Raw genomic sequence first — 25,080 nt, 5'->3', positions numbered from 1 at the left:
CTGCTGCCCCTACTTGCAGTAATATGGCTTCAAACATTTAAGTGATTCCAGAACCAAACCACCTAAATAGTTCTGATTCCTTCTTGAATTAGACCACCAAATACTTAAAAGAGCATTTGCATGAATAATTTGCTAAACAGAGCAGCACAGCATAAAGGAAAAAGCATTTAACTAGTATCAGAAACTGGCTCTGAAATCCAGTTACCACACGCCTTACTAAGTCATCCACCTTTCATACCAGGTTGGATGAGAAAATGCTCTCTTTAGTTCTGAAAAGATTTATAGTATATTTTATAATTAGTAGGAAATTTAAGTACCTCATCACACATATACCAAATTGAATTCCTTGTGCTACTATTTGATTTCTAGTTGTACTTACAGCAATAAGACAGACAAACATGAATTATGAGACTAAAAATCTGGTCAAGGTGTTTATAAATTTGGTCAGAAACATTAAAACAATGGAATTTTATTTTGATGAAAAACTTGAGTTTACAATCATTTAGTAAATGAAGAGCAAACACTTCATTTTCCTATCCCATAACTCTTAAGAAAAGAAAGCATTAGTAAATAAATATCTGTGAACAGATTAAGGGTAAGGCAGACCGGATAATAAACCACCTCTGATGTTCACACTCCCTGCATGTGACTCACTCTAAACAGGTGAAACGGCACTGGAGGTAAGTGAACTGATAAGATATGAGCATTGAATCTCATCCTAATCATTCAAATAAGCCCAAGACAAATACTTTTTAGCTCATCCAGGGCAACAAACTATACACATTTTACTGAAGGAATACTCTGATAGAAGCACTTATTTATGTTACACTGTGCATCGTAACTATAAAATGGCTTGAACAGTTCCATTTAACCACCATTTATAAAGTGCAACCATATAATATTCTGCATTTTATCTGGGGTGTGATGAACATCAATCTAGACTGAAAGTACCCCAGCTGCCAATTTCCACCACTTCTGAAAAGATCTAGATGTGTGAAAAAGGACTGTCCCCCATACAAAGAACCAATTTCACAAACCTACTGGTAAACAAATACATTTATATAACTGGAACCTCAGGATGCTAGAGTTGTACTCATTTAAAAAACCATTCAGCTACCTTTGGTCTTTAAAAAAGCCTACACTGCAATGTCCTAAAACGTTATGTGCATCTCACAATGAAGAGTAGCCTTGCAGTGCAGAATGAGGAGAGTACAACGTCACTGTGAAGAGTAGCATGCTATGGTTTTAAGGAACATCAGCATCACAGCATTGGATTCTGTGCATCAGGATCGAGGTCATTGTTGCCAGAAGCAGGGTGAATGGGAAGGATATCCAACTCATCCACTTGCGGAGTTGGGTGCATGACAACCAGCTGGTCCTGGGGAATGTCTGCAGCAGCTGCTGCCAAGTTGGTGATAGATTTACTCTTTACACACTGAAAGTCTACATGTCGGCTCTTTCCTTCTTCCTTCTCCCATGACATTCGGATAAAGGGTCTTTGGACATAGTTGTAAATAACTTCTGGGCGGCCCCCAGGTCTTTTCTTTACTTTTTCTTTGTAGGTAGGATAACCTGGAGGAAAGAAAGGTTTTAAAACTGAGGATACACACACACACACACACACACACACACACAAATGCACGCACATACCCACAATTTCTCATCCAATATAGCCTATGAGAGCTTATTTGGCACAGATTCTGAATAAATGGAAATTAAAACAAGGGAAACCAATATTCCATCCATCTAGCCATTTGATTCAACAGCCAGAAACTAAAGTCCTATTGATGTAATTCCCAAAGCTTTCTACCATTCTTTCAGTTATTCAATAAATCAACCACCAAAAACATTCTTAAAGTGGGACTATGAAGGAGATGGATCTCTAGTACAATGGTATATAATCTGGAGCAGATCTTGGGCTCTAGCAGTAAATGTCAAGAGTCATATTTCAGACATAATTTCCATTGAAACTGCTCAACTCTGTCACTATGAAGTAAAATCAGCATAAAGAATACACAAATGGTTCCAATAAAACTTAAAAAAATTACAAACAGGTAATGGGCTACATTTGGCCCATGGATCCAAGTCAGACTATAGTTAGAGAGAAAAGAAAAAGAAAGGCCTTATATAGCAGAGTAGTAAATAAAGCTAAAAACCTCCTAAAGATCTGCAGAATGTCTTCTTTGTTTCAGCTTTCATTCTACCATCATCTAAAGCATAGATCAGAAATGTTTCCAACTCCAGTCCCTTGTCCTTGATTCCTCCTGGACTATTAGAAAGTCTTTAAAATAAATTCCAATCTCATTGTATTCACTGTCCTGCACACAGAATCACCTCTCTACACAAATGTAATCACATTGCATCCTTACTTAAAATCTACCTTTGGTTTCCTTATGTTTCAAGGGGAATTCCACACTCCTTAGCACAGTATACAAGGTTTTTACAACCTTATTCCAACCTACTTAATTTCATCCTAGAACTCTCAAATGCACTGGCCATATTAACTCTACACTTTTCCCTGAATATACTTTGGTGCTTTTACACATAATTTACTGCAGCTGGTTCCCTCTTGGGCCCCCAAGCGCTATACTGCTGATCTACATACCCACCTCTCATATACTTTTTATTGAACAAAGAGAAGATTTTATTCAAGGTTTTATTAGTTTGTTAAATCTTTCATTGTTGTTGATGATGGACCTTTATTTTATTCATTTATTCATATGTGGTGCTCAGAATTAAATCCAGTGCCTCACACATGCAAGGGAAGTGCTCTATTACAAAGCCACCACCCCAGCCCAGTTTGTTAAATCTTACAGAGAACAAATTTCTGCTCCAGAACAAGACTAGGAAACCAGGGCTTCTATATATAGCTGAACTTTCAGTGAGATGAGCCAAGCCTACTTGTGTCTCGCTATTCCTGCTCAGAATGCAGAAGATAGAATAATTCATAATCTCATCTAAGTATAGACTTCATTACTCAGTCTTGAACTTCCTATATTCTAAGATAACTATACTTCAATAATATTACTTTATAGAGTTTTTTTCTTTAAATTTCAGACCCTGTTCAAAGTCTCCGTTGAGTACTCTGATGAAAGAAAGCTTTCCTGAGTTCAGGAAAGATTCCTAATGATAGAAGTAAGGCCATATCTAATAGGACTGCTGGATGGAGTAGTAGCCCATGCAGCCCTAATCTGCCTTTAGATTCTACCCTCTGAGGCTCACAGATATTCCATTAAGGGATGGGTGAAACAAACAAAACAAATTCCTAAGATGTGCCTTTCACTAAACTGTAATGTGAAGAGTGACTAGGCAGGGTTATTTATACTTTTCCACCCTCACTCCAGATACTTTGTTTAACAATATCCACCAAACCCCAAATCCTGCTTATAATTAAGCAGGTCTTAGATAACCTTGACTATAGCAATATCTGAACATAAATATGAATATGGTTATTATGGTATAAGAATATTTAAAAATATCCTTTCAGCATTATATTCCATTATCCCTTCTTAGGTACTAAAGTTCTACCTTCCCCACGTGTCTCATACACCAATCCAATTTAGCTCCCATGAAAGTCAACACATATAAAATTCTAAAATCAGACTTCTTTTGAGTGAAAGACTTGTCATTAGGAAGGCGGGCAGGTAAATTGGGAGGGTGATAACAAAATAGCTAACTTACAAAGAATCTGCATTTTTTTTCTTTGGTACCAGAAATATCTTATTTCTTCAGATGAAAAAATTAGAGACTTGATGGAAAAATATGGCTGGTAGTCTACACATTAATTTGGGAAAGAAAAGAATGTTTTGGATCTAAAAGCAGTTATGAAAGGAAGCCTGCTTAATTACTGTTTTGGCACAGTAAAGGCCAATTTATCCAAGGTTATAGTACATAGGCAAAAAGAGTTGCACACTGATTTTTAAAAAAATTCAATCTTACATAGTATTTCAAAACCATTCACAGATTCCAAAATCACAGAGGTCTGGATTCAAGTCCCAGCTCTGTTATTTATTTTCAATGATATACCTTTAATAGATTATTTAACCTTTTAAACATCAGTTTCTTCCTCTTAGAAACAAAGATAATGGTTGTGTAACCAAACAGCCTAATTCGAGAGGGGAAAGCTCTACAAAAGAATACCATTCTAACAAACATAAAAGGAACAACAGAATTAGAAAACGATCATTTTGTAATCTCTAATAAAATTACTGATTCAGGCATGAATTATCAAGTAGTATTTAAACCTTTAGATAATAGCAGGGAGCTGAATATTCTTATAGTCTCAAAATAATATCACACCAGGGATCAATTTAATCTTATAATAGAAGGCACAGACTGTCACTTTATTGATCACTTAATAAAGATTTAAAGTATGGCTTTAAATCTAATGTACAGTTTATAGGAATTATAGAAGAGGGAGAAATAAATGGAGGACACCAAAGGAAGAAGTAGGACAGATACAAAAGTGGGACAATTGTCTAAGACTCTTCAATAGAGCAGTGCCATAAATAACTATTTAAGATTGAGAGATTTAACAAGCAGTTAGTTATAAGATGTGGTCCTGGATGAGATCCTGGTTTGGAGAGACCAGCTGTAAAAGATATTTTTGGGAACCAATGGGGAACTATAATGTAGACTGGTTCTAAGGAATTATTATTCATTTTGTTGGGTGAAAAATTATTTTTAGAAAAATACTAAAATATTTTTTATAAGTGGACTATCATCACATATAATGTACTATTAAATTTATTTTAATAAGATTAATGATAAGTAGTACTTGCCACTAGGTCCTTATAACTACATGAAAATTCACTTAAGGGTTTAGCACCTCAGATACATTAAGCTAACTCCTACCTCAACACTTTTGCACTTGCTGTTTTCTTTGCCTACAACTGTCCAGCTAAACTCTTAATTTCCACTGTGATAGAAAAAGAAGTCCTCATTCTCAATATCTAAGTTACATGTAGCTATTATATAAATTATTCACTATCTGAGACCCTCCTACACACTAAGCACTAGCCCACATGATAGGTGTGCAATATGCAACTAGACTTCTCTCATGGAGCTCATAGCCCATGACTAAACACTATTATATGGTATACTGTTCTAAGGAGCACTTTCATCACTATGAAAGCATCAAAGCTTCCAAGAAGGTTTCAGAGGTTCTAAATTATAAATAGCAATAGTCAAAAAATAAAAGTAAAGTGGGAAGAAAGTCATTTCTAATAAACCTCATTTGATCATCACAACAGTCCTCTAAAATATACAGGATATTAGACCCATTACACTGATACAGAAAATGATACTCAGAAAGGTTGGGAGCCTTGCCTTAAGACACTTACTATGACCCACAAGACCTGTATCCTCTGACCATACATTACTTCTACCAACATTCATACCCACTGTATCTCTTCAAAGCTCTTCCTCACTTACTATTTGAGTCATATTTGTGGTTTTTGCGCCTCAGATACATTACACTCATTCCTACCTCAATACTTTTGCACTTGCTGTTTTCTTTGCCTACAACTATGCTTGTCACAGGCCTAAGCTCAAATGTCTCCTCCTCAGAGAGGCCTTCCCTATTCCTCCTAAGCTTAATTAAGTAGCTCTCAGTTGTCTTCTCTCCAGCTCTGACACCAGGCAGCTAAGTGCAAAATGACAGATGAAGACAAGCATGAGTGAATCACTTTCAGCAATTCGACTGCTTTTTAAGCCCGAGTATCCTCCCCTTCCCACAAAACTCCTGTTTCTCATCATTCTTTCCACATATCTCAGCATCCTATTACTGTGATTTCCAGCAGCTCAATCAGGTCCTTAATATATACTAATATATTACAAACACACTGTGAACTTACCTCATTCCAGTTACTGTTTTAGGTACTTCTTGTATTAACTCATTTCACCCTTACAATAACCTTAAGGGTATATACTAATGCTCCCAATTTAGATGAAGAAACTGAGACACAGAGTTTAAATGCATTAGCCAAGATCATATAGCAATTAAATCATGGGATTTGAACACAAGTAATCTCATTCTGGAGTACTTTTTTCTATTTAGACTACATCTTGTTATGACAAGAAAGATATTTGTTCTTAATAAGGATATTTTAAATAAAAGCAGTATCTGATAAGGCAGATGGAAAAATTCATTTAAACCATAAAATAAAAAGATATATAAACACATTTAAATAAAATGAAAGAAGTTTTGTAATTTGCATTTAACTTAAAAATAAGCTATTATACCTTAAGATGACAGTAAGCTACTAGTATTACTGTTTCTAAAAAAATTTTCAAAAGTGGTTTTTAATTCTATTTGGCTTCAAGGATCACCACTAGATAAGCAACCCTATTGATGTTATGGGAATGTACACACAAGCATGCCCACACACACCACATGGATTTGTCAAATTCACTTTTTCAAAAGTGAATTAGAACACACTGTGGCAGAAAAGAAAAATCATATCACTATATCATTAGGTAATCTTATGAATAATATCTAATGGCCTTCTATTGGTCTTCTTAAAAGAAAGTTATGTAGTTCTGTTATTTATCTCTTTCCATAGCAATCTGTAATTAGTTGCTGAATTTTTTCTTAAACTATTCAGACTATATTCTAAACAGGATACAATTAAAAAAAATTAATATAAAATAATGAAAATGACTTACCTTCAATTCCCAATCTAATCTTCTTAAGACCCCTCTCCTTTAAAACTGATTTGGCCACATCTCTGTTTTCAATGTACTTGAAAAATCTATATAATTTTGTGCTATAAATAACTGAAACAAAAAAAAGACAAATATTTTATGTTAAAATCAATATACTTAGAAATGAACTTAAATTTATCTTAATCATCAAACAGGCCTGATAGCCCTAAAAACCCAAAGACTGGATGCACTAATGCCAAAGCATGACTAGCCAACATGACAGAACAATATTCAGTACAGTTAATGTAGAAGCAAATGTCTACATAAGTGGAAACAAGAAAAGCTTTGATAACCAATCAGATAACCCAATCCATAGGAAGAATCTCCTTCTGAAAGATACATCACATACACAGTTATTGGTATGGGATCTGCCCTAAGTTTCAAATAAGAGAACCAAAAGAAGATATCAATACATACATCATTATTGAGTAGGCAAAGTAAAGGACTTTGCTAGATGCCTTCAAGGGCTAGTCTGAAGAGGGAAAAAAATGCCTAGTCAAAGAGTACAAAACAGATAAATTTCACATTTCATGGATTGAGCAACTATTAATAACTCCCCAAAAGACAAAGACCCTCCCCACAAACTGTTTTCCATTCAGGCGAATAGCCCCACTTAATAATACTGATGTTAAAAATGACAGATTCGAGCATGTTCTGCCAAGGTTAGTCTGTTTAGAGCAAACTGGTTTTGCAAAGGACAGACATTCCACTGACAACATGTTGAGTCTTCCAAATGGGCTGGGAACTTCAGGGAGTTAGACTGATGGACCTTCCTCGCCTTCTCTCTTTCAGGTGGAGTTATCTCCCTTAAAAGGTGAACTGCAAAGGTTTTATCAAAAGAAGAAAGACACACTCACAAACCAAACATGCTGGTTTAAGAGCTAATAAAGGAAAATACATACATGAATTCTATTCATGGGACAAACCTGTGATTATTACTAAATCCTTAAGATTACTGTTATTTTTAGATAAAGATTTTTTGACATCTCACAAAGGATAAAATTACATTTAGGAATCAGGCTGGAAAGGCTATCTCTATCTCCTCAAATGTATCTTCTTCAGGGTAGAACACAGGCGGCACAAAATCAAATATACTTAGACAAATTAAGTAAAAATGTTTTCAGTCCTTGTAAACTTCAAAGCTTAAAAAAATACAGGAAAACAAAAAAAATGTTGAAATAGAAAGTTTAACAATGGAAAAGAAAAGGCTGGTTCTATATTTCTTTGATTTCTGGTAATCTTTCATTTTCATCTGTTATGTTCAATTTTTTGTTCCACATATTATTTAGAGAAAACCACTATCAGGAAAGCACCTAAGACTGAGGAAGCAGCAACAGAAATGCCTATTATACCTATCCACAAAAGAACCAAAACACTCATTTAAATTCATCATGTAAAGAAACTATGTCAGTGTCAACTCAAAAGTATGTTAAAAACATCTTTAGAAAAATCTTTTTAAGAAGTTAACAGGGCTGGGGATGTGGCTCAAGCGGTATCGCGCTCACCTGGCATGCGCAGGGCGCTGGGTTCGATCCTCAGCACCACATACAAATAAAATAAAGATGTGTGTCCACTGAAAACTAAAAAATAAATATTAAAAAAATTCTCTCTCTCTCTCTCTCTAAAAGAAAAATATATATATATAAAAAAAAAACTCAACAAAGGGGCTGGGGTTGTGGCTCAGTGGTAGAGCACTTGCCTTGCATGTATGGGGCACACTGGGATCAATACTTAGCACCACATAAATAAATAAAGTAAAGGTATTGTATCCAACTTTAAAAAAAAAAAAAAAGAAGAAGTAGAAGTAGTAGTAGTAGTAGTAGTAGTAGTCAACAAAGTCCCGAGCAGTGGCATACATTGTAATCCTGTCTGAGCCCAGGAGGCCCAGACAGGAAGACTACAAGTTCAAGTTCAGCCTTAGCAATTTAATGAGGCCCTAAACAACTTAGTGAAACCCTGTTTCAAAATGAAAATAAAAAGGGCTAGGGATGTAGTTCAAAGGTGAATTCCTCCTGGGTTAAATTTCTAGTAGCCCTTCAGCCCCCATAAAAAAAGAAGTAAGTAAGAATACCATTTGGAGTCAGCTTGTTTTTAGAAAAGGGTATGTACAATGGAAAAATCTGAGATTAAGGATTTTGGTACTTTCTATAATCCTGTACTTTTTACTTAAACTAACCCTTACTGAGTTAACAGACTAGAGAACAAGGAGCTGGGCCATTTTACTAAGCTTCTTGAAGGTTAGCCATTTCTTCAACTCTTCTCCATCTATACATACTCAAAAAAGCTAATACTAAGCTCATCAAAACAAACAACAACAACAAAAACTTACAAAAAAAAAAAACCTGAATGACTCTAACCACAAAACTTTATAAGTAAAATAAGAAAAAAAGTCAATGTTGATCAAGATATGCTGTTTTGGTTAGAAACACCTGAAGAACTCATTTCCACAAAATCTTCTGAAGGGCCACTATATCTTCCAGGAACACAGAATATTTAAAACAGAACATCTGGAATTTAGTTAGCCTCAGATGATCCACAAATAGCAAACTACTTCTGTCCATGACAGATAGGCACAGTTTTCTGTATAGGGCCAGATAGTAAATACTTTGGGCTTTGCGAGCCATGCAGTCTCTGTTGCAGCTACTCAACTCTACCATGATAGCATGAAAGCAGCCATAGGCAACACATATAAACTTTATTTATAAAAACAGGCAACAGGCTGAATTTGACCCACAGGCTAGTTTGCTGATCCCTGGTATATGGTAAGAGTTCAATGTACTTGCTTTACAAAACCTGCCCTTGGATTAATATTATAAAAGATAAAGATATAATGCTGACTTAGGAGAAAGAAAGCATACCACAATACTTACTTTGTGAATATTCTTCTCCCATCTGTGGTGGATACTCCTCATCCCAATCAACTACATCATCATCTGTAAGCACCACTATATGGCATTCTCGTTCCCCACTCTGAGCACTAGCTACCATAAGAGGGAGGATCATTTCTTCCAAATAAAATTCAAATTGTCTACGAGCACCATCATTTGATAACTCATGCATCAGGGCACCTGAAATGAAACCCACAATAGTATCTTGATTTTTTGGATGACTGATAAGAAAAAGAAGCAAAACACAAATAAAACACCAGAATAGATCAGCAAGTACTTTGGAACCCTTCAGATAATATATTAGTTTTTAAAAAGTTCATATAGAAAATGGAAGAAAAGGTAGCTAACAAAAGAGAACAACCACATTCATTAGATGAAGGATGAGGGAGCAAGTGAGAGAATGATAAGCAGAAAGCTAAAAGGTTGTCTAAGAGCCAAAAGAAGGGTCAAAAAGAAATGGATGACTGATCAGTACAACTTAGAGGAAATGTTTTAAAGACAGGGATAAAAGAAACACCAATAAACTCAATATTGTTCCACATCTTCTAGCCAATTCAACATGACAAAAACAAAAAACTATTACTTATGACAGGGTCAATTACTAAGAATACATGAGATCAACTGAAAGACTATTAGCAACTAACTGAGTGGCTCAATACAAATGTATGAAATTTAGTAACTTTCATATATGTTAGTGTTTTAAAAATGTAAATGTATTTTACATATAACAAAAACATCAAAGAATAAACTTAATAAAATTATAGCATAAACTATATGAAGAAAATAATAAAACTATCAAAAGGACCTAAAAGTATAAATAAATGAACAGAGATCATTTGGAATAGGAGTTAATACAGTAAATATGTTAATTCTTTAAAAAATTAACTTCAGAGAATTCTAAAGGAAAACATAATTTTTAAAATATCCAGAATAGACATGAGTATGTTTGAGCCTGACAATTATAATATAGATAAAGGGAAAGACTAAAGATACCATAATAGGGTTCTGAAAAATGCAAGAGAGGGGCTGGGGTAATGGCTTAGCGGTAGAGCGCTTGCCTAGCATGTTTGACGCCTTGGGTTCAATCCTCAACACCCTGTAAAAAAATAAATAAAATAAAGGTATTGTATCCAACTACAACTAAAAAATAAATATTTTTTTAAAAAATGCAAGAGAGGGGTTGGGGTTTTGGCTCAGTGGTAGCTTGCCTAGCATGTGTGAGGCACTGGGTTCTATTCTCGGCACTGCATATAAATAAATAAAGCCTATTAACAACTAAAAAAAAAATGCAAGAGATAATAAAACCCTTATGAATTCAGCAAATAAGTTTATTAAGTCCTCACTATGTTCCAGGCACTACGAACACGAAGTCAAAAAGGTGTAGGCTCTGTTCTCAAATTCAAACTAGTCTATTGCCACAAACGAAAAACAGAGAGTGAAGGCTGCAGAAAAAGGGAGCAAGATAAGGAGAGAAAGGATAAGCAAATTCCATCTCTGCATCTCAATGACTCAAGACAGTCTCTGCTTCTGATCTCCCTTTTGCAATAGGCTCGGACAGGACTAGGTATGTAGTTTGGTGATGATAGAGTGCATATGCACACATACACAAAGGGCTTGGATGTAACTTCAGTGTTTTAGTCTTTGGTTGAAATCCCATTGCCTTCTATATGATAATAATGCCTTTCTTCTTGCGCTTACTGAATTGGTACCTTATTCAGACTTTAAATTTCATTTTACATCTTTTTATCAACCAAGGACATGGTATTTTTAAATTTCTTTTAGCCCTACGTCTTCAACACTTTTCCTAAAAAGTTCATATAGAGTTCAACTCTGGTTCTCAAAGCTTCTGGATGATAGTGCTTGCCTAGAAAGAGAATATGAACTCTGATGCCCGGTCAGAAGCTACCAATTACCATAGATTTTCTATGGTCTATGGTTAGTTCTAAGACAGAAGACTGAGAAGTCAGCTCCTCTCTGTACCAACTTTCTTGCCTCTAAATATGCCATTTCTTCTGCCTAGAACAAACTTCCTCTCCTTTATTCTCCGACAAGCTTCTCTAATCACCATTATTTGAGTTAGGTACAGCCTCTATGGGCTCACTTAGCACCCTATTTTTTCTCTAATGTCAATTGATTTGTTGGTCTTCTATACTACACTATAAGCAGGCATTTTTTTTTTAATTGTTGCCTCTTATGTACCTAATACCTGGTGTAAAGTGAGTACTCAATAAAAACACAGAATGAATAACTAATTACTATACAAGCATTAAACAAGTTATTAAAGGATATTTACTAATATTAACATTCACAATAAGTTCCATGTGGAAATATTATAGTATGTACAATATAATCTGTTAATATTTCTTCTCCTTATTTTCTATTCTTGATGTCCTTTTTCTTAAAAACAAACTCTTACTTAATATTGTATTTCAGGACTATTCATTTAATCTTCCCAGCAACTGTGTCAATTCAAATGTTTCCATTTAAAGAAGAGAGAACTAAGAAAGAAAATTTTAAGTAACTTCTTAAGAAACCCAAGTCTCTCTATTCAATGAACAGTCAGTACCTGTATAAATTCTTAAGAGACAAGCCTAGATATTTTAGTGCAAAGAACCATCCTAAATATTCAGCAAAGACACATATTCGCAGAAAAAAAATTTTACATTCAGATCTACATCTGCAGTATTCTTTTACATTTTTACAAGACCACTTCTAATCTCTTCAAGTCCTATAGTTTTATTTTTAAAATAAGGTCTTTGAGGACCTCTAAATATTTAGTAACACGTTAGAGTGATCTAGAAACAACTATATTATTTAAAAGCTATAAGTCTAGGAGAAACACATTACATATTTTTTTATTAAAAAAATCAAAAAAAATTTTTTTTTGCAGGGGTACCAGGGATTGAACCCAAGGGCACTTAACCACTGAGCCATATCCCCAGCCTGTTTTATTTTTTATTTAAACAGGGTCTTGCTAACTTGCTCAGAGCCTCTCCAAGTTTCTGAGGCTGGTCTTGAACTTGTGATCTTCCTCTGACCGGTGGGATTATAGGCGTGCACCACAACACCTGGCTTACAAAATGATTCCTATCTTTAATTTCATAACAAATAAAAGATACTTAATGGTGATGATAAAATAAACTATGTCCAACAGACTGCATAATTAAAATTCATACAATCTGTAAGAAATTCTAATGCTTATTTTTTATTCAGATGTCACTGAGATTCAACATCTAATCATGAAGGTTAATTAAAATGATCCCATGAATAATAAAAGACATAAATCTTGAAATTAAGGAATTATAATGCTCATGATTTCAACTAAAACCATTTTTTGAGACATGAAGAAATAATAACTTTGTTCAAATTTATAACTGTATGCTCCAACTATCCAACTACTTGACTTTAAATTTTCAAGTATCATTTGTAGAAAAATGGATTCAGAGACAGACCTATTTCTTTATCCTACCTATCAATATTTTTATGGAGACTAAAGAAAGTTTGGCAAAAATAATACCATACTTAGGACATATTTAAGTATATAAATATAAATATTTAAAGTAGGTGCCTTGAAAGTTTATCCTTCATAGAGGTTTAGACACATGAGTCTCTGAGAAGGTATAATAATACCACCCTGCCAAGTAGGGCTGAGCTTAGGTAATGAAATAAAGAGAATCGTATATATGGGGCTAGTACAAGGCTATAAACCACATGCACAAAGCTTTTTAAATAGCTCCCCAACTGCATACAGAAAAAAAGTTAACAGCATTAGTTTGGTATTTAAAGACCTTCCAAAATCTGGCTCATCTATTTACTCCCCCATCTCCTGATCCTAATATAAAGTTTCCCTTCAACTAGGTTATTCCCAAAATACACTTGTTATGTCTTTACTTAAAAAACTCAAGCTCTTGGATAAACTTCCTGACTCTAAACTATTCCTATTCATTCCTGTCTCCTCTGAACTCTTCCCAAGCCCCTCTAACCCATGACTTCCCCCTTCTGAAATTTCTCTGACCACTTAAAATCCAAGGAAAAATTGATACTTCTATACACTATTTTAACTTTTTTAATGTATGTCACCTCTTTTCTCAGGCACAGTGTAACAACAGGTGATACAGAGATGATCACCAATCAAAAGTTGGGATCCCAAGTTCTAAGGCCCTGCTCGGAGACTGTTTGAAGTTCCTCGATAAATTTACTTTAACATTACATATACCTGAAGTATAGGGATTCGATCTATGATTTGTAGTAACAAGTACTGTTTATGCAAATTATTCATAATTTCCACAGTACTCAGGATATTTCTCATATAGTAATACAAAAAATTATAAACTTAGATAATGTGATCTGAGGAACGAAGCCAAATCACACTTGACCAAACCAAGGCTCCCAAACTATCAAGGGGGAAATCTAGGAAAGTTCATTTTTAAAAAAATTAAATTATTAAAGTTGAAAAAAATTCTGGAAAGTTATACAAAGATATCATCCAGAACTCTGCAGACTTCCATAAATAATCTTCATTTGAAGCCAAAATGCTTTATAATTCAATTAAACAAATATTGAAAGTCTAACTAAGTAAACTGCAAACTTTCAGACTTTGCATGTCAATCTAAAATAATTCTACAAATCACTTACACAGAAAACATCATACTTACTGAGATCTCTACATTTAATAGTACTATATTCAAAAGAAATACAAAGATAATCACAAGCTTCTCTCAGCTCAGGAATAGATATGCCATCAGGACAACGGATTATTCCTGTCTTATAGTAATCCTGAAAAAAAGAAAAAGTAAAAAAAAAAAAAATGAATAAAATATATGGAGCACAAAATAGCCAAAACTTGTTAAGGGTGGGCTGTTGGTAGCATTTTCAAAAACAGTGGAGTCTGGTATTTCTTTATTATGGAATTTTTAAAGCCATGTGGGACCTTGGTTCACCACACAATTCATTTTTTATTTTACCCATTTTTTAGGTAAAAATTATCTAGTCATACAATTACCCAATAGCAGATGTCTGTCAGATATTAGAACCTAGGTCTCACCATTATCTTATTCATCTCTACTTTTTACTATATCTTACCAGTTCATATGTATTTTCCTCTTGGTACTTACTTTTTTTATATACAACTACCATAAAATTTTAAACTCTTTGTAAAAAGTAAGGAAATTACCTTAAATAATTACTAGAAAATTGAACAAAATTTAGGGGTTTTAGTTAAGAACTGCAAGGTCTTATCCAAGTATTAATGTATATAAAACAAAGTGCACAATTAGAGAGTCTTCTAAATAATATCCTTTGATGTTTCCATATTATTACAAACAATACCAATTATCTCCAAAATCTACTTTAAAAGTTGTTAGGTGTTAGGCACTGGAACAGATAAGTTATTCTACAGCTGTGATAAAAAAATTCTTAATGCCAACTTTATAGCAGGTCAAATGTAAGTTTAGAGAGCTGAAAATGAACCTCCCCTCCAAATTAAGACTTATCTCAAGATTTCTGAGGTTCAGAAGCACAATAACTAGTAACATAATTTCTAAAGTTGCTGTGTCAATAGAAGCAAAATATCTTCTGGTACTTGTCCAAGTACCAATAACCTGATCAAGAATGTTAGCATTTTATCACAGGATCCTCCCTTCCCTTTTCCCCCAAAATTATGTAAGGAAATTATATTTTACAAAGTGTTACACTTTATAAATCAAATCTTTATCAATAAATTGAAATTATAAGTAGGACTCTATGTTAAATTTAAATATTCCTCAAAACAAAGGTTAAAACATAAAAAAAGAAAAAAAGGTTTAAAACAAAAGATGCTAACAAATACATTTTGGAGATAATTTTTATACATTTGTATGTTTACACATTGTTAGTTTGGGGCAATAAATATGATATTTCAAATGCCATACTCATTCTCAGCAAAATAACTGACTTGCCATATTTAAGAGGGAATAAATAGTGTGACTCCAGAAACATCAGTACTGAATACTTAAAAAACTGCCTATGTACACCTAAAAGATAAATCTTCCTATTTTTATCTTCCTATGGTCATAAAATTTTTTACATTCTGTTCATGTGCTAAAGAAAACTTGAATTAGGTAGTATTTAAGAAAAACAATATATACTTTTCAAAGAGATATCCAAATAGAACTTTATTTCCATTATTTCCAATCTAAATACCTGCTGAGGAGGGGTCTTATGACGAAGTCAATACATATTAAAAACAAATACTCACCAGAATAGCTCGAAATACAGTGGAACCAATTCCTTCTGCCACTTCATACTCTCCCTTCTCATTGGGACGTGTAAAGTTATGTTCTCGGCCAGATCCAAACATCCTATCATAGTGAATAATTAAAAAGCGTGCCAATAGGATACTTAATTCAAAAAGGAAAATCAATTTCATGAACAAAAATGAAATAACATTATAACTTAAGCATTAAATTATTCAACAATTTATTATCAGCAATTTATTCTGGCAAACTTTACATGAAGGTAATATGAAAACTATTTTGACGTGGGGTGCTGGGGACATAGCTCAGTGGTAGAGTGCTTATACAAGGTTCTGGGTTCAATCCTTGGCAACACACACACACACACACAAAATGACAGGAATCAATAGTAAAAAAATTCCCTGTAAAAATAAAATTCCATGATAAAATTCAAAAGCTAAAGAACTTTCCAACTCCTTCTCAGGAGGAAAAATCCCCAAACAATTATTTTATGAGAAAAGGTAATTTTTATGCCCCAGAAAGAAAAAAGAAACAAAGTTTTTCCTTATACAGCTGTTTTCATTGTAAAGCTGGTGCTATAATGTAGCACATACAACAAGCTAAACTGGGAAAAGTGAATGTGAAGGCAAGCTGGGTTATTTATCAATCTTTCTTTAAGAGATCCAACTCATTCTTAAACTAGCATCTACAATAGAAAAGTAAGCAATCAAATGCTAGGATAGGCAAGAATGGAGAAATGAGGAAGAGAATGGAAAGTTTAAATGAGTATAAGGCTCTTAATATTGTTTTTATAAAGAAAAATAGAATGGATTTATGTTTTTTCAAGTCACATTGTTCACCTGTTAACAGTATCTATTTAGAAAAGACAATTTGCAAAATATGTCCTTTGCGATGAAAAATTTAATGTAGTACTCTTAAGAAAACTTAAAAATCATGATTAAAGAAAAGTCGAACCTCTGAATTCAATGGTACCACTATCCCCAATGTAAACATGGTTGATCCTAAGTGTTTTTATTCAATAGTTTCCTAATTTAAGTGGCTTCCTCTTTTGTTGTAACATAGAAATCCAGGGAGAACAAAGCTTTTTATTTCAAAGTTTCCAAAAGAATGCCAACTGCTTTCCAGTTCCCATGAATATTAATTTTCATCCCCAAAGAAATGCTTTAGTCAACTGACATGAAAAGAAGCTTTCACTGATTTAACAAAAAAAAAAAAAAGTCTTTCAAGAATCAAATGTCATAGAATTTTCTCAAATGCTGGAACTTTTTACAAAACGGGAAAGCTATTCTTTTCAAATCAGTAAGAACACTTAAAATCTTAAACCTGCTAAAGCAAAATTTTAAATATCTCTTTTTACCGTTTTACATTTTATGTAAAAATAAAAGTTTAATTAATAACGTCATCTTCCTCATAGCTTCCATTAATGGTGTTTCCCTATGATACTAGAAATACATAAAGGTATTTTTTCCTCATGGGTATAAAGTCTAGTGTCAATAAAGAGAAAACATTTAGCTACTCAAATGTACACAATGTCACAATGCCAGCATTTATTCTATATTCTGAGACACTAACAGATCACATAAGTAGACTAGAAAAATACATGGTTTCAGCACATGTAAACTTCTATTTCACTCATATACCCCTTTATTTTAATTTTTGACAATATAATTGATTTTACTTCAAAAAGCATTTGATGCTCACTTTGGACATCTCCAAAATGAAGTCCATATTGTTCATATCTTAGGTTAAGGTTCCCATAATTACAAACTTTAATCTGTTATTCTGTACCAGCACAAATTAGAAGATAACTATTAAGTCCTTCATTCTACTAAGAATACTTTTTAATAGAATTCCCCACCACCACCCCCCGCCAAGTACCTACAGCAAATTGACAATTCATGCTGACTTTTTCTTTAAAAAATGCTGATATCTCCTCTACTTGGTAGTTGAATCTGGGAACTTAGTGCAGGAAGCACTGCTAAAATCACCTGGTTAGATTCAATCCGTGGTCTTAATCTGTAACAGTCTTTTAGTATCCTCACTTTAATAATTAATATGTTTACTATTTCTATTGGTACTACAAAGAACTTTAGAAATAAAGCCAAATTTGAGCTTTACTCTAGCATGTTCTGGCTACTTTAACTTGGACAATAAAAAAAAAAAAAACATAGAAAGCCAAGGATCCAATATTCTTACAAGTCAATAAGCACACACTGAAAGTTAGTAAAAAATTAATAAGAATACCAATTTAAGCTGTTGTAATTACTGAAAGAGATAACACTATTCTGAGAACATAAAGCATAAACTTTGAAATCTCACTATTAATAAGGGTACTCTAAAACCAACAATTTATGTCACAACCTCCAAATTTATAGTTCTTCCATCCATAAAATGGGAATGCTACACTCCAACAGAGAATTACTGTAAAATTTAAATGGAAAACTAAAATAATGGCTATGAAAGTACTTTATAATTAGTAATATAAAGAACAAAAATACAAACCTGCCCAACATTGTATTTGGCTGTGCAGTAAAAATGGAAGGGTCTACAACAAATCTAGTGTTATCCACTATTAGTGTCACTCGTTCTGATGTCCTTACATTCCGAGCTCCTTCTTTTGCATTTTCATATACAAACACCATCTCCCCAGATGTCTTACAGCTACCATCTGAACTTGACTGACTACTGTTTCTGCTGCTATTCCCAGCACTGCTAATGGAACCATTTGGGGATGCTTTTTGAGGACGAGGACTGCTTGGACGAGAGGAACTATGATCTTTTTCTCGTTCTGAAATAAAGAAATTAAACAGAGTTATGCCAATTGTCTACAAAAAATTCAAGATCTGTACAATCTTTTAAAGTGTTTGATAAGTTGTTTTAAATCATAACATTTTTAAAATTTCAAATAACATTTTCAAAGGATATAATAAACATTCATTTACTTCACAGGAGTAAAAATAAACCATCAAAATGTTTTCTAAAATCTTTATTTAAAGACCTTTAAAAGGTATGTATTACTGACTAATGTTGACCCAGAAAAATATCAAAATTAAGGTAAATTTCATATTATTACTCCACTTAAAAATACATAGAAAGCCAAGGATCCAATATTCTTAGAAGTCAATAAGCACACACACTGAAAGTTAGTAAAAAATTAATAAGAATACCAACTTAAGCTGTTCTAATTACTGAAAGAGATAACACTATTCTGAGAACATAAAGCATAAACTTTGAAATCTCAGTGTTAATAAGGGCACTCTAAAACCAACAATTTATGTCACAAAACAAAAATATAAAACAATATTTTATATTTCATATAAAATATAAAAAACTCACTAAGGACAGCAAGAAGCATTTATTTTTTCAAACGATTTTCAATGTCTATCAAATAAAGTGGCCTTAGCAGCTGATGATATAGGGCTTTCTTCTCATTTGTACTTCTGTTGAATAAAGCAGTACTACAAATTTTATAAGATGCATAAATATCATCTATTGTTAGTAGAAAATATTACTAAAATTCAGGAAATTTTCTTTAGATGCTCCAATATTATATAAGGGAAAATAAAAACTAAGATTTTATTAGAAGTTCTATTTAGAGGCTACATCACTAAACTTTAAAGGTGACCTAAAAATGTACCTCCATCTCGTCAGTTTCATCAGCTTTTGCCAAATTCCTCTATGACTCAGGCTACTTAGAACACTCTGTACAGCACTGCTGATTATATAATTAGGTTTGCTATATCTCTAGAGATACTCTCACACCTCCCTTTTATTTTCTGTTTCCACAATGCTGAAAGCATCCCAAAAGCAAAATTTGTTAAAGTAATAAAACAATTTATTATAGTCTGCTATCCTGCTCTCATACATGGAATTCTGCATGCAACAAACTGTCAATTCATATTTATATTTGTTAATTTTAGCTTATAAGTAATAGTCTGTCTCCAAGGACCCATTTAGATACTGATAATTTCCCGTATAATTAGACACCAACATAAATTATTTGATTTTAAACAGACTGTCACAAACTATTTCATACAGTTACAGTATTTTCTGCATGTGTGCTGGGGAAAGAACCTAGGACCTTGCACATTCTGAGCTGGTGCTCTACTCAAATATGTTTCTCCACTTCAGGTACTAGGAATTGAACTTAGGGTCCCATTCTCTAGGGGATATAGCCCATTCTCTAGGCTATATCCCCAACCCATAGTCAAAATATTTGATTTGTCCCTTCCCTAGGGGAAAATGAAAACCAGCAAGCTCATGTTGGTTAAGTACACCTGCTTCAGACTGGTACCTTACAATCACACAATGTATTTACCTGTAAGAATAATGTTCATTTATAGTAATGAGTGGGAAGGACGAAAAAGACCTGAACTAGTTACTAGGAATGTAAAACACTTCACACTTTCCTTTCATCTTCTTTTTTTATTACTAAATTTGAAACACTGTCAAAAGTCAGAAAAAAATAACTCCATCAGAATTATTCTTTCCCTTTATTTGTTAGTATGATTAATCAGATATTCCTGTCAATAATTTACAACTATTTTATTGTAAACCACTGCTGTTTCTTGTAAGATAAAAATTAACTTGAATTTTTGCAAAATCTACATCTCAGTTTCAAAGCCTTTTCAAATTACTTTTTATAAGACTGTCCCAGACTCTTAAAACAAACTCACCTTTAAGTTACATCTGATAAGCTATTTTCTCATAGCAAGAATCAAGCTCAGCTAAAATAGAAACAAATGAATAGAAGCAGCTAGCTAATTTTACTCTTATGTATTAGGCACAATTCAATTTCACTGCTACTTTAAAAAGGTAAATACATGTTTTTAAGAACTGCTAAGAAGATTGGATGATTTTTACATACCAACATGATGCTGCCGTGTTGGAGAAGTAACATTTCTAATACAAGGAGTGAGCTGAGACTCTGCTCTTTCATGAGATGAATCTCGTGATCTGTCACTTGACCTTCGTCTATCTCTTGATCTTTCATGTCCACCACTAGCACCATGCAGACTCATTTTGGTGTGGTCAACTCCTCCTTTAGCCACACGTGAGGGAGTACTGATAAGTTAGAAAAGAAAATTGACCATAAAAGCAAAAAAAAAAAATTGCAGAAAATGCTTAAGAGAATATAATTTACAAGTAGCCATTAATATTTTAAGTGCAAAAATCAAAAGCTATTTTCCAATTGTGAAATCTAATTTAACCTCAAACCTGCAGGATGTATAAACTCCAGAATATTGTGTGTAGTGATCACATAATTAAACAATTTTTTATAGATGAGAAAACTACTTAGAAAGGTCAACTGACTTTTGAGTTAGAAGTAGAACTAATAATAGTAGTAAGTCACCCAGATAATTTAAATATTATTCTCACGTTCTTTCGATTTGTTTGTGAGAAAAAGGGATGAAGAGCATCAGCTTCTGACACTCTTTAAAAAAAACCAAAGGTGTGGGGCAAAGTAACCACCTGTCAAATAAAATAAGTCATCAAATACTAATTTCAAGTAACTCACTTTGAGATATCTTTCAAACACTATGATTAGAAAAATGTTTTGAAAAGCATTTCTCTGAAAAATTTAACTATATTAATTATATAAAATCATAGAATTTTTAAAATTTTAAAACCTCTTTATACAGAAGTACATCTATACCAGACAAAAACTGAAACTGTTAACTAAAATAGTTATCAGAGTTCATTCACACAATCATCTGTTAAATTATATGTACTACAGGCACAATCCTATGTTAAATGCCAATAGAAACAATAGCTTCCTCTGGGGCTTACAATCTAAGTTTAGTGGTAATATGTAAATATGTAAAATTTAATCAATTCAAAAGTTACCCCAACTTCTAAATGTAAATGTACCATATAAATCCCAAATATAAAACTACTAGAGGAAAGACAATAAATGCTTTAGGGTCTCAAAGGAAAAAGTCATTGCTGTAGATTTGAGTTAGTCACTAGGTATACCAGGCCCTGATAAACAGATAATATTTTAATAATCAGAATGTAATACGGGTAATAAAAATGAAAGAACCAGACATAGGGTCATTTGGAAATTTGTCATATTATGATAGTTTTAAAATATTGAGGTATATTTAAGAAACAGAAGTAATTTCATGGTTTTAGAGTAATACTTAGAATTAAAATTGTCCTTTAATTCTATAGTTGCTTGACATTTAGTATTACTTAATACTCTCAAAACTTAGGCTCCTCATCTATAAAATGTAGATCCTATTCACTTTCTAATGCTAATAGGAAGATCAAAGTGTAGTGAGTAGACCAGCAAGGTACCTGCCATGATATAATCACCTCTCAAATGCTAATTTGTTTGGTTATAAAAGATGAGCAAAATAAAGTTCAAAATTGCAAGATTTCTTAGGTCACACAGTATTTAGTAAATACTAATAGCACTATAACCTAAGCCTTTGATTCGTTCCAGCACCCCCTCCATATTATACTATTTCTTCCACACCAAAATCACACTAGTTAAAACTTTAATCTTCTTATATATTCAGAAAGTTTTTTAAATACTTCAGTGTTTCAGGGTCATTTCTTGTTGATTTGTGAACTATAACATTTTTCATTATTTTAGTGGTTTGTAGTATGAAAATCAATTATCATCCTGCTATAACACTGATTACAAGCATAGGAGATAGGGCTGACTTATTTACCGTGCAGGTTACTTCTAGGCAACTCTATGGAGTTCTCTCTCATAGATCTAAAGGAAAAAAAAAAATCTACTCCTCCTTTCTTTCTAGAGAAAACAAAAATACTAGGAAAAAATGTTTTTCTTCAAATGGAACAAACCAAAAGATTCTGCCACATTTGTGTTTAACACTGGAATTTCCAGCTCACTTTCTAAAGTATGAAAAAGAAATGAAATCAATGGCAATAGAAGCGAAGTGTATTTTGAAAAAAAAAAAAAACTCTTCAAATTATTCTAACTGCTAAGTTTTAATCACTTTCAACTAAGAAAGCATATTTCCTAAATGTGAGTCTGACAATTTAATAGACAAGATACCCAGACAATTATGGCTAGGGCAAATGTAGGCTAAATGTTTAGAATAAGTAAGGTCTAGTAAACTAATTAACTGAAGAGCACTTCCACCAAACATCTTTGTAGCTAAAAGATGCTGCTAAGCATTCTGCTGAAATACTGACTTCTTTCTACTGCTTAGATCTTAGATGAATGCAAACGTTGTCATAATACACTTCCATCTTTTGTTTTCATTCCCAAATGGAATATACTCTGAACTAGTCCTTCAAAACCAGATGTCACAGAAGACTAATTATGCCCTCCTCTAATTAAATAATTTTAGATCAGGAGAGTACTCTAAAGGCAAAATAATTAATATGTGAAAAAGAAAAATGAGGACAAGCAAGTTTAAAGGGGACAGCTCTGCTTCAGGCTGCATTTAAGAGAGTTTGAGACATGTGAATTGAGTACAGGTAAGGAAATGAAAAGTGGTTCATCACCAACATCTGCTTCTAGCCAAGACAGAACAACAAGATGATATTTACTCTTCTGTCTGAGACAACTCCAACAGAGAGAACATATTAAACAATGATTTGCAAAACAGTACATCAGGCAATGAAGGGTGGTAATCCCCTGAAAGAAAGCAAATGAAATAAGACTAGCAATTATCCACACTTAGTATCTTTAGAGTTTCCAGAATAAACTGAGAGAAAAACTAAGCAAAACCAGGGAAACTCTGAGTTAAAGATATGGAACTAAGCTGTTGAGATAATAACAGGTGGCTAGAAATCCCCCCCAAAAACAAATGCCGAATGTCTTCTCTGATATAAAGGGAGTGACTCAAGATGGAGTAGGGAGGAAGAGCATTAGAAGATGATTACCTCTAGATAGGGAAGAGAGATGGGAGGGAAAGGGAGGGAGAATGGGAATTGCATGGAAGATGGAAGGAGACCCTCATCGTTATACAAAATACATGTATAATAATGTGAGGAAAAAAAAAAAGAAGTGTGTCACATTAGATTGGGTAGAGAGAAGTGATGGGAGGGGAGGGAAGGGGGAAAGGAAGGACAGCAGAATAGACATTATTACTGCTGTGTGTATACAGGTGACTGCGTGACCAATGTGATTCTGCAACCTGTACACTCAGAAAAATGAGAAATTATATCCCATCTGATTCAAATGTATGAATGTCAAGGTCATTGTACTGTCATGTGTAACTTATTAAAACAAATTTAAAAAAAATAATAGTGGCTAGAGTTCTCAAAAAAGAATACTAGAGAGGGGAGAGCAGAAGAGAGGGAAAACCTTGGAGATCTACAGAATTCTCCTTGAGTACTGAGTTGAATACTAGTCAGAACATACATGTGAGAAAAGGACCAGAGGCCAGGAAAAGATAAAGAATTAGAAGAAAAAATGTCCAGCACTCATGAAGGACCAGGACTTGTCCCCACAAGTCAGACTTAAGAACCTCATAATTTATAAGGAATTAGAGAAAGAATCAGTAAAGTCTTACTTCTGAAATGAGAAATAATTAAACCTAGACTGAGCACTGATCCAGTCACCCTTCAAGTTAACAGCAAGACTAGAAGAACCCAGCTGCTTCCAAACAAATGAATACTAAACAAAGCTCAAGAATATTTATAAAAATAAGAAATATCAAACACCCAAAGAAGGTAAAATTCACAATGTACAGTATCCAAACAAAAATTAGAAGTCATGCAAAGAAGCTAGAATACATAACCGATAATTAAGAGAGATAAGAGAAATCAAACCAGAACTGACATGTTAGAATTAAAAATAAAGGCATTGAAAGTGTCATTATAACCATATTTTTCCAAAAAGTTAAGAGAAATCGAAGATTTTTTTCAAAGACACAAATATCAAACTTCCAGTGATAAAAATGACAAAATCTGAGATGAAAAATACACCTAATAGAATTCATGGCAGACACACATTATAAAAGAAAGGTAATAGGAAACACCCAAAATGAAACAAAGAGAAAACAGGAAAGTAAATAAACAGATCATGAGTATGCTGTGGGTCAACTTCAAGTGGCCTACAGATCTAAATGGAATCCATAAAAGAACAGAAGTGGGAAAAGAAAAGGGAGAAGAAATAATATCTGAACTTTTCCCAAATGAAAATTTAACAACAATAGAAGCAATATGCACAACAAATTCCACCCATACTTTGAAGACAAAAAAATAAGAATAACAATATTCTGTCAACCTAATTTTCTACACTGAGCAAATTATTTTACTCCTTTTCA

The 25,080-nt window shown here is 33.3% G+C and overlaps 1 protein-coding gene across 4 annotated transcripts in view; it reads right to left on the bottom strand.

Moving 5' to 3' along the window:
* Positions 1-439: 439 nt before the first annotated feature.
* Positions 440-25,080, bottom strand: part of Btbd10 (BTB domain containing 10) — a 59,957-nt gene continuing 35,316 nt past the window's right edge. For all 4 annotated transcript variants that reach the window (XM_071616381.1, XM_027942401.2, XM_027942400.2 and 1 more), the window contains 7 exons: positions 20,694-20,890; positions 18,329-18,614; positions 15,829-15,931; positions 14,249-14,369; positions 9,576-9,773; positions 6,667-6,777; positions 440-1,572 (listed from right to left, as the gene is read on the bottom strand). In XM_071616381.1, the coding sequence (XP_071472482.1) occupies positions 1,262-1,572; positions 6,667-6,777; positions 9,576-9,773; positions 14,249-14,369; positions 15,829-15,931; positions 18,329-18,614; positions 20,694-20,890 (1,327 nt within the window). In that variant the 3' untranslated portion in view covers positions 440-1,261. The remainder of the gene's footprint in view (positions 1,573-6,666; positions 6,778-9,575; positions 9,774-14,248; positions 14,370-15,828; positions 15,932-18,328; positions 18,615-20,693; positions 20,891-25,080) is intronic.

Source organism: Marmota flaviventris, chromosome 9 (assembly GCF_047511675.1).
Source record: "Marmota flaviventris isolate mMarFla1 chromosome 9, mMarFla1.hap1, whole genome shotgun sequence".
NCBI lineage: Eukaryota > Metazoa > Chordata > Mammalia > Rodentia > Sciuridae > Marmota > Marmota flaviventris.
This window is presented reverse-complemented; position numbering and strand designations above follow the sequence as displayed.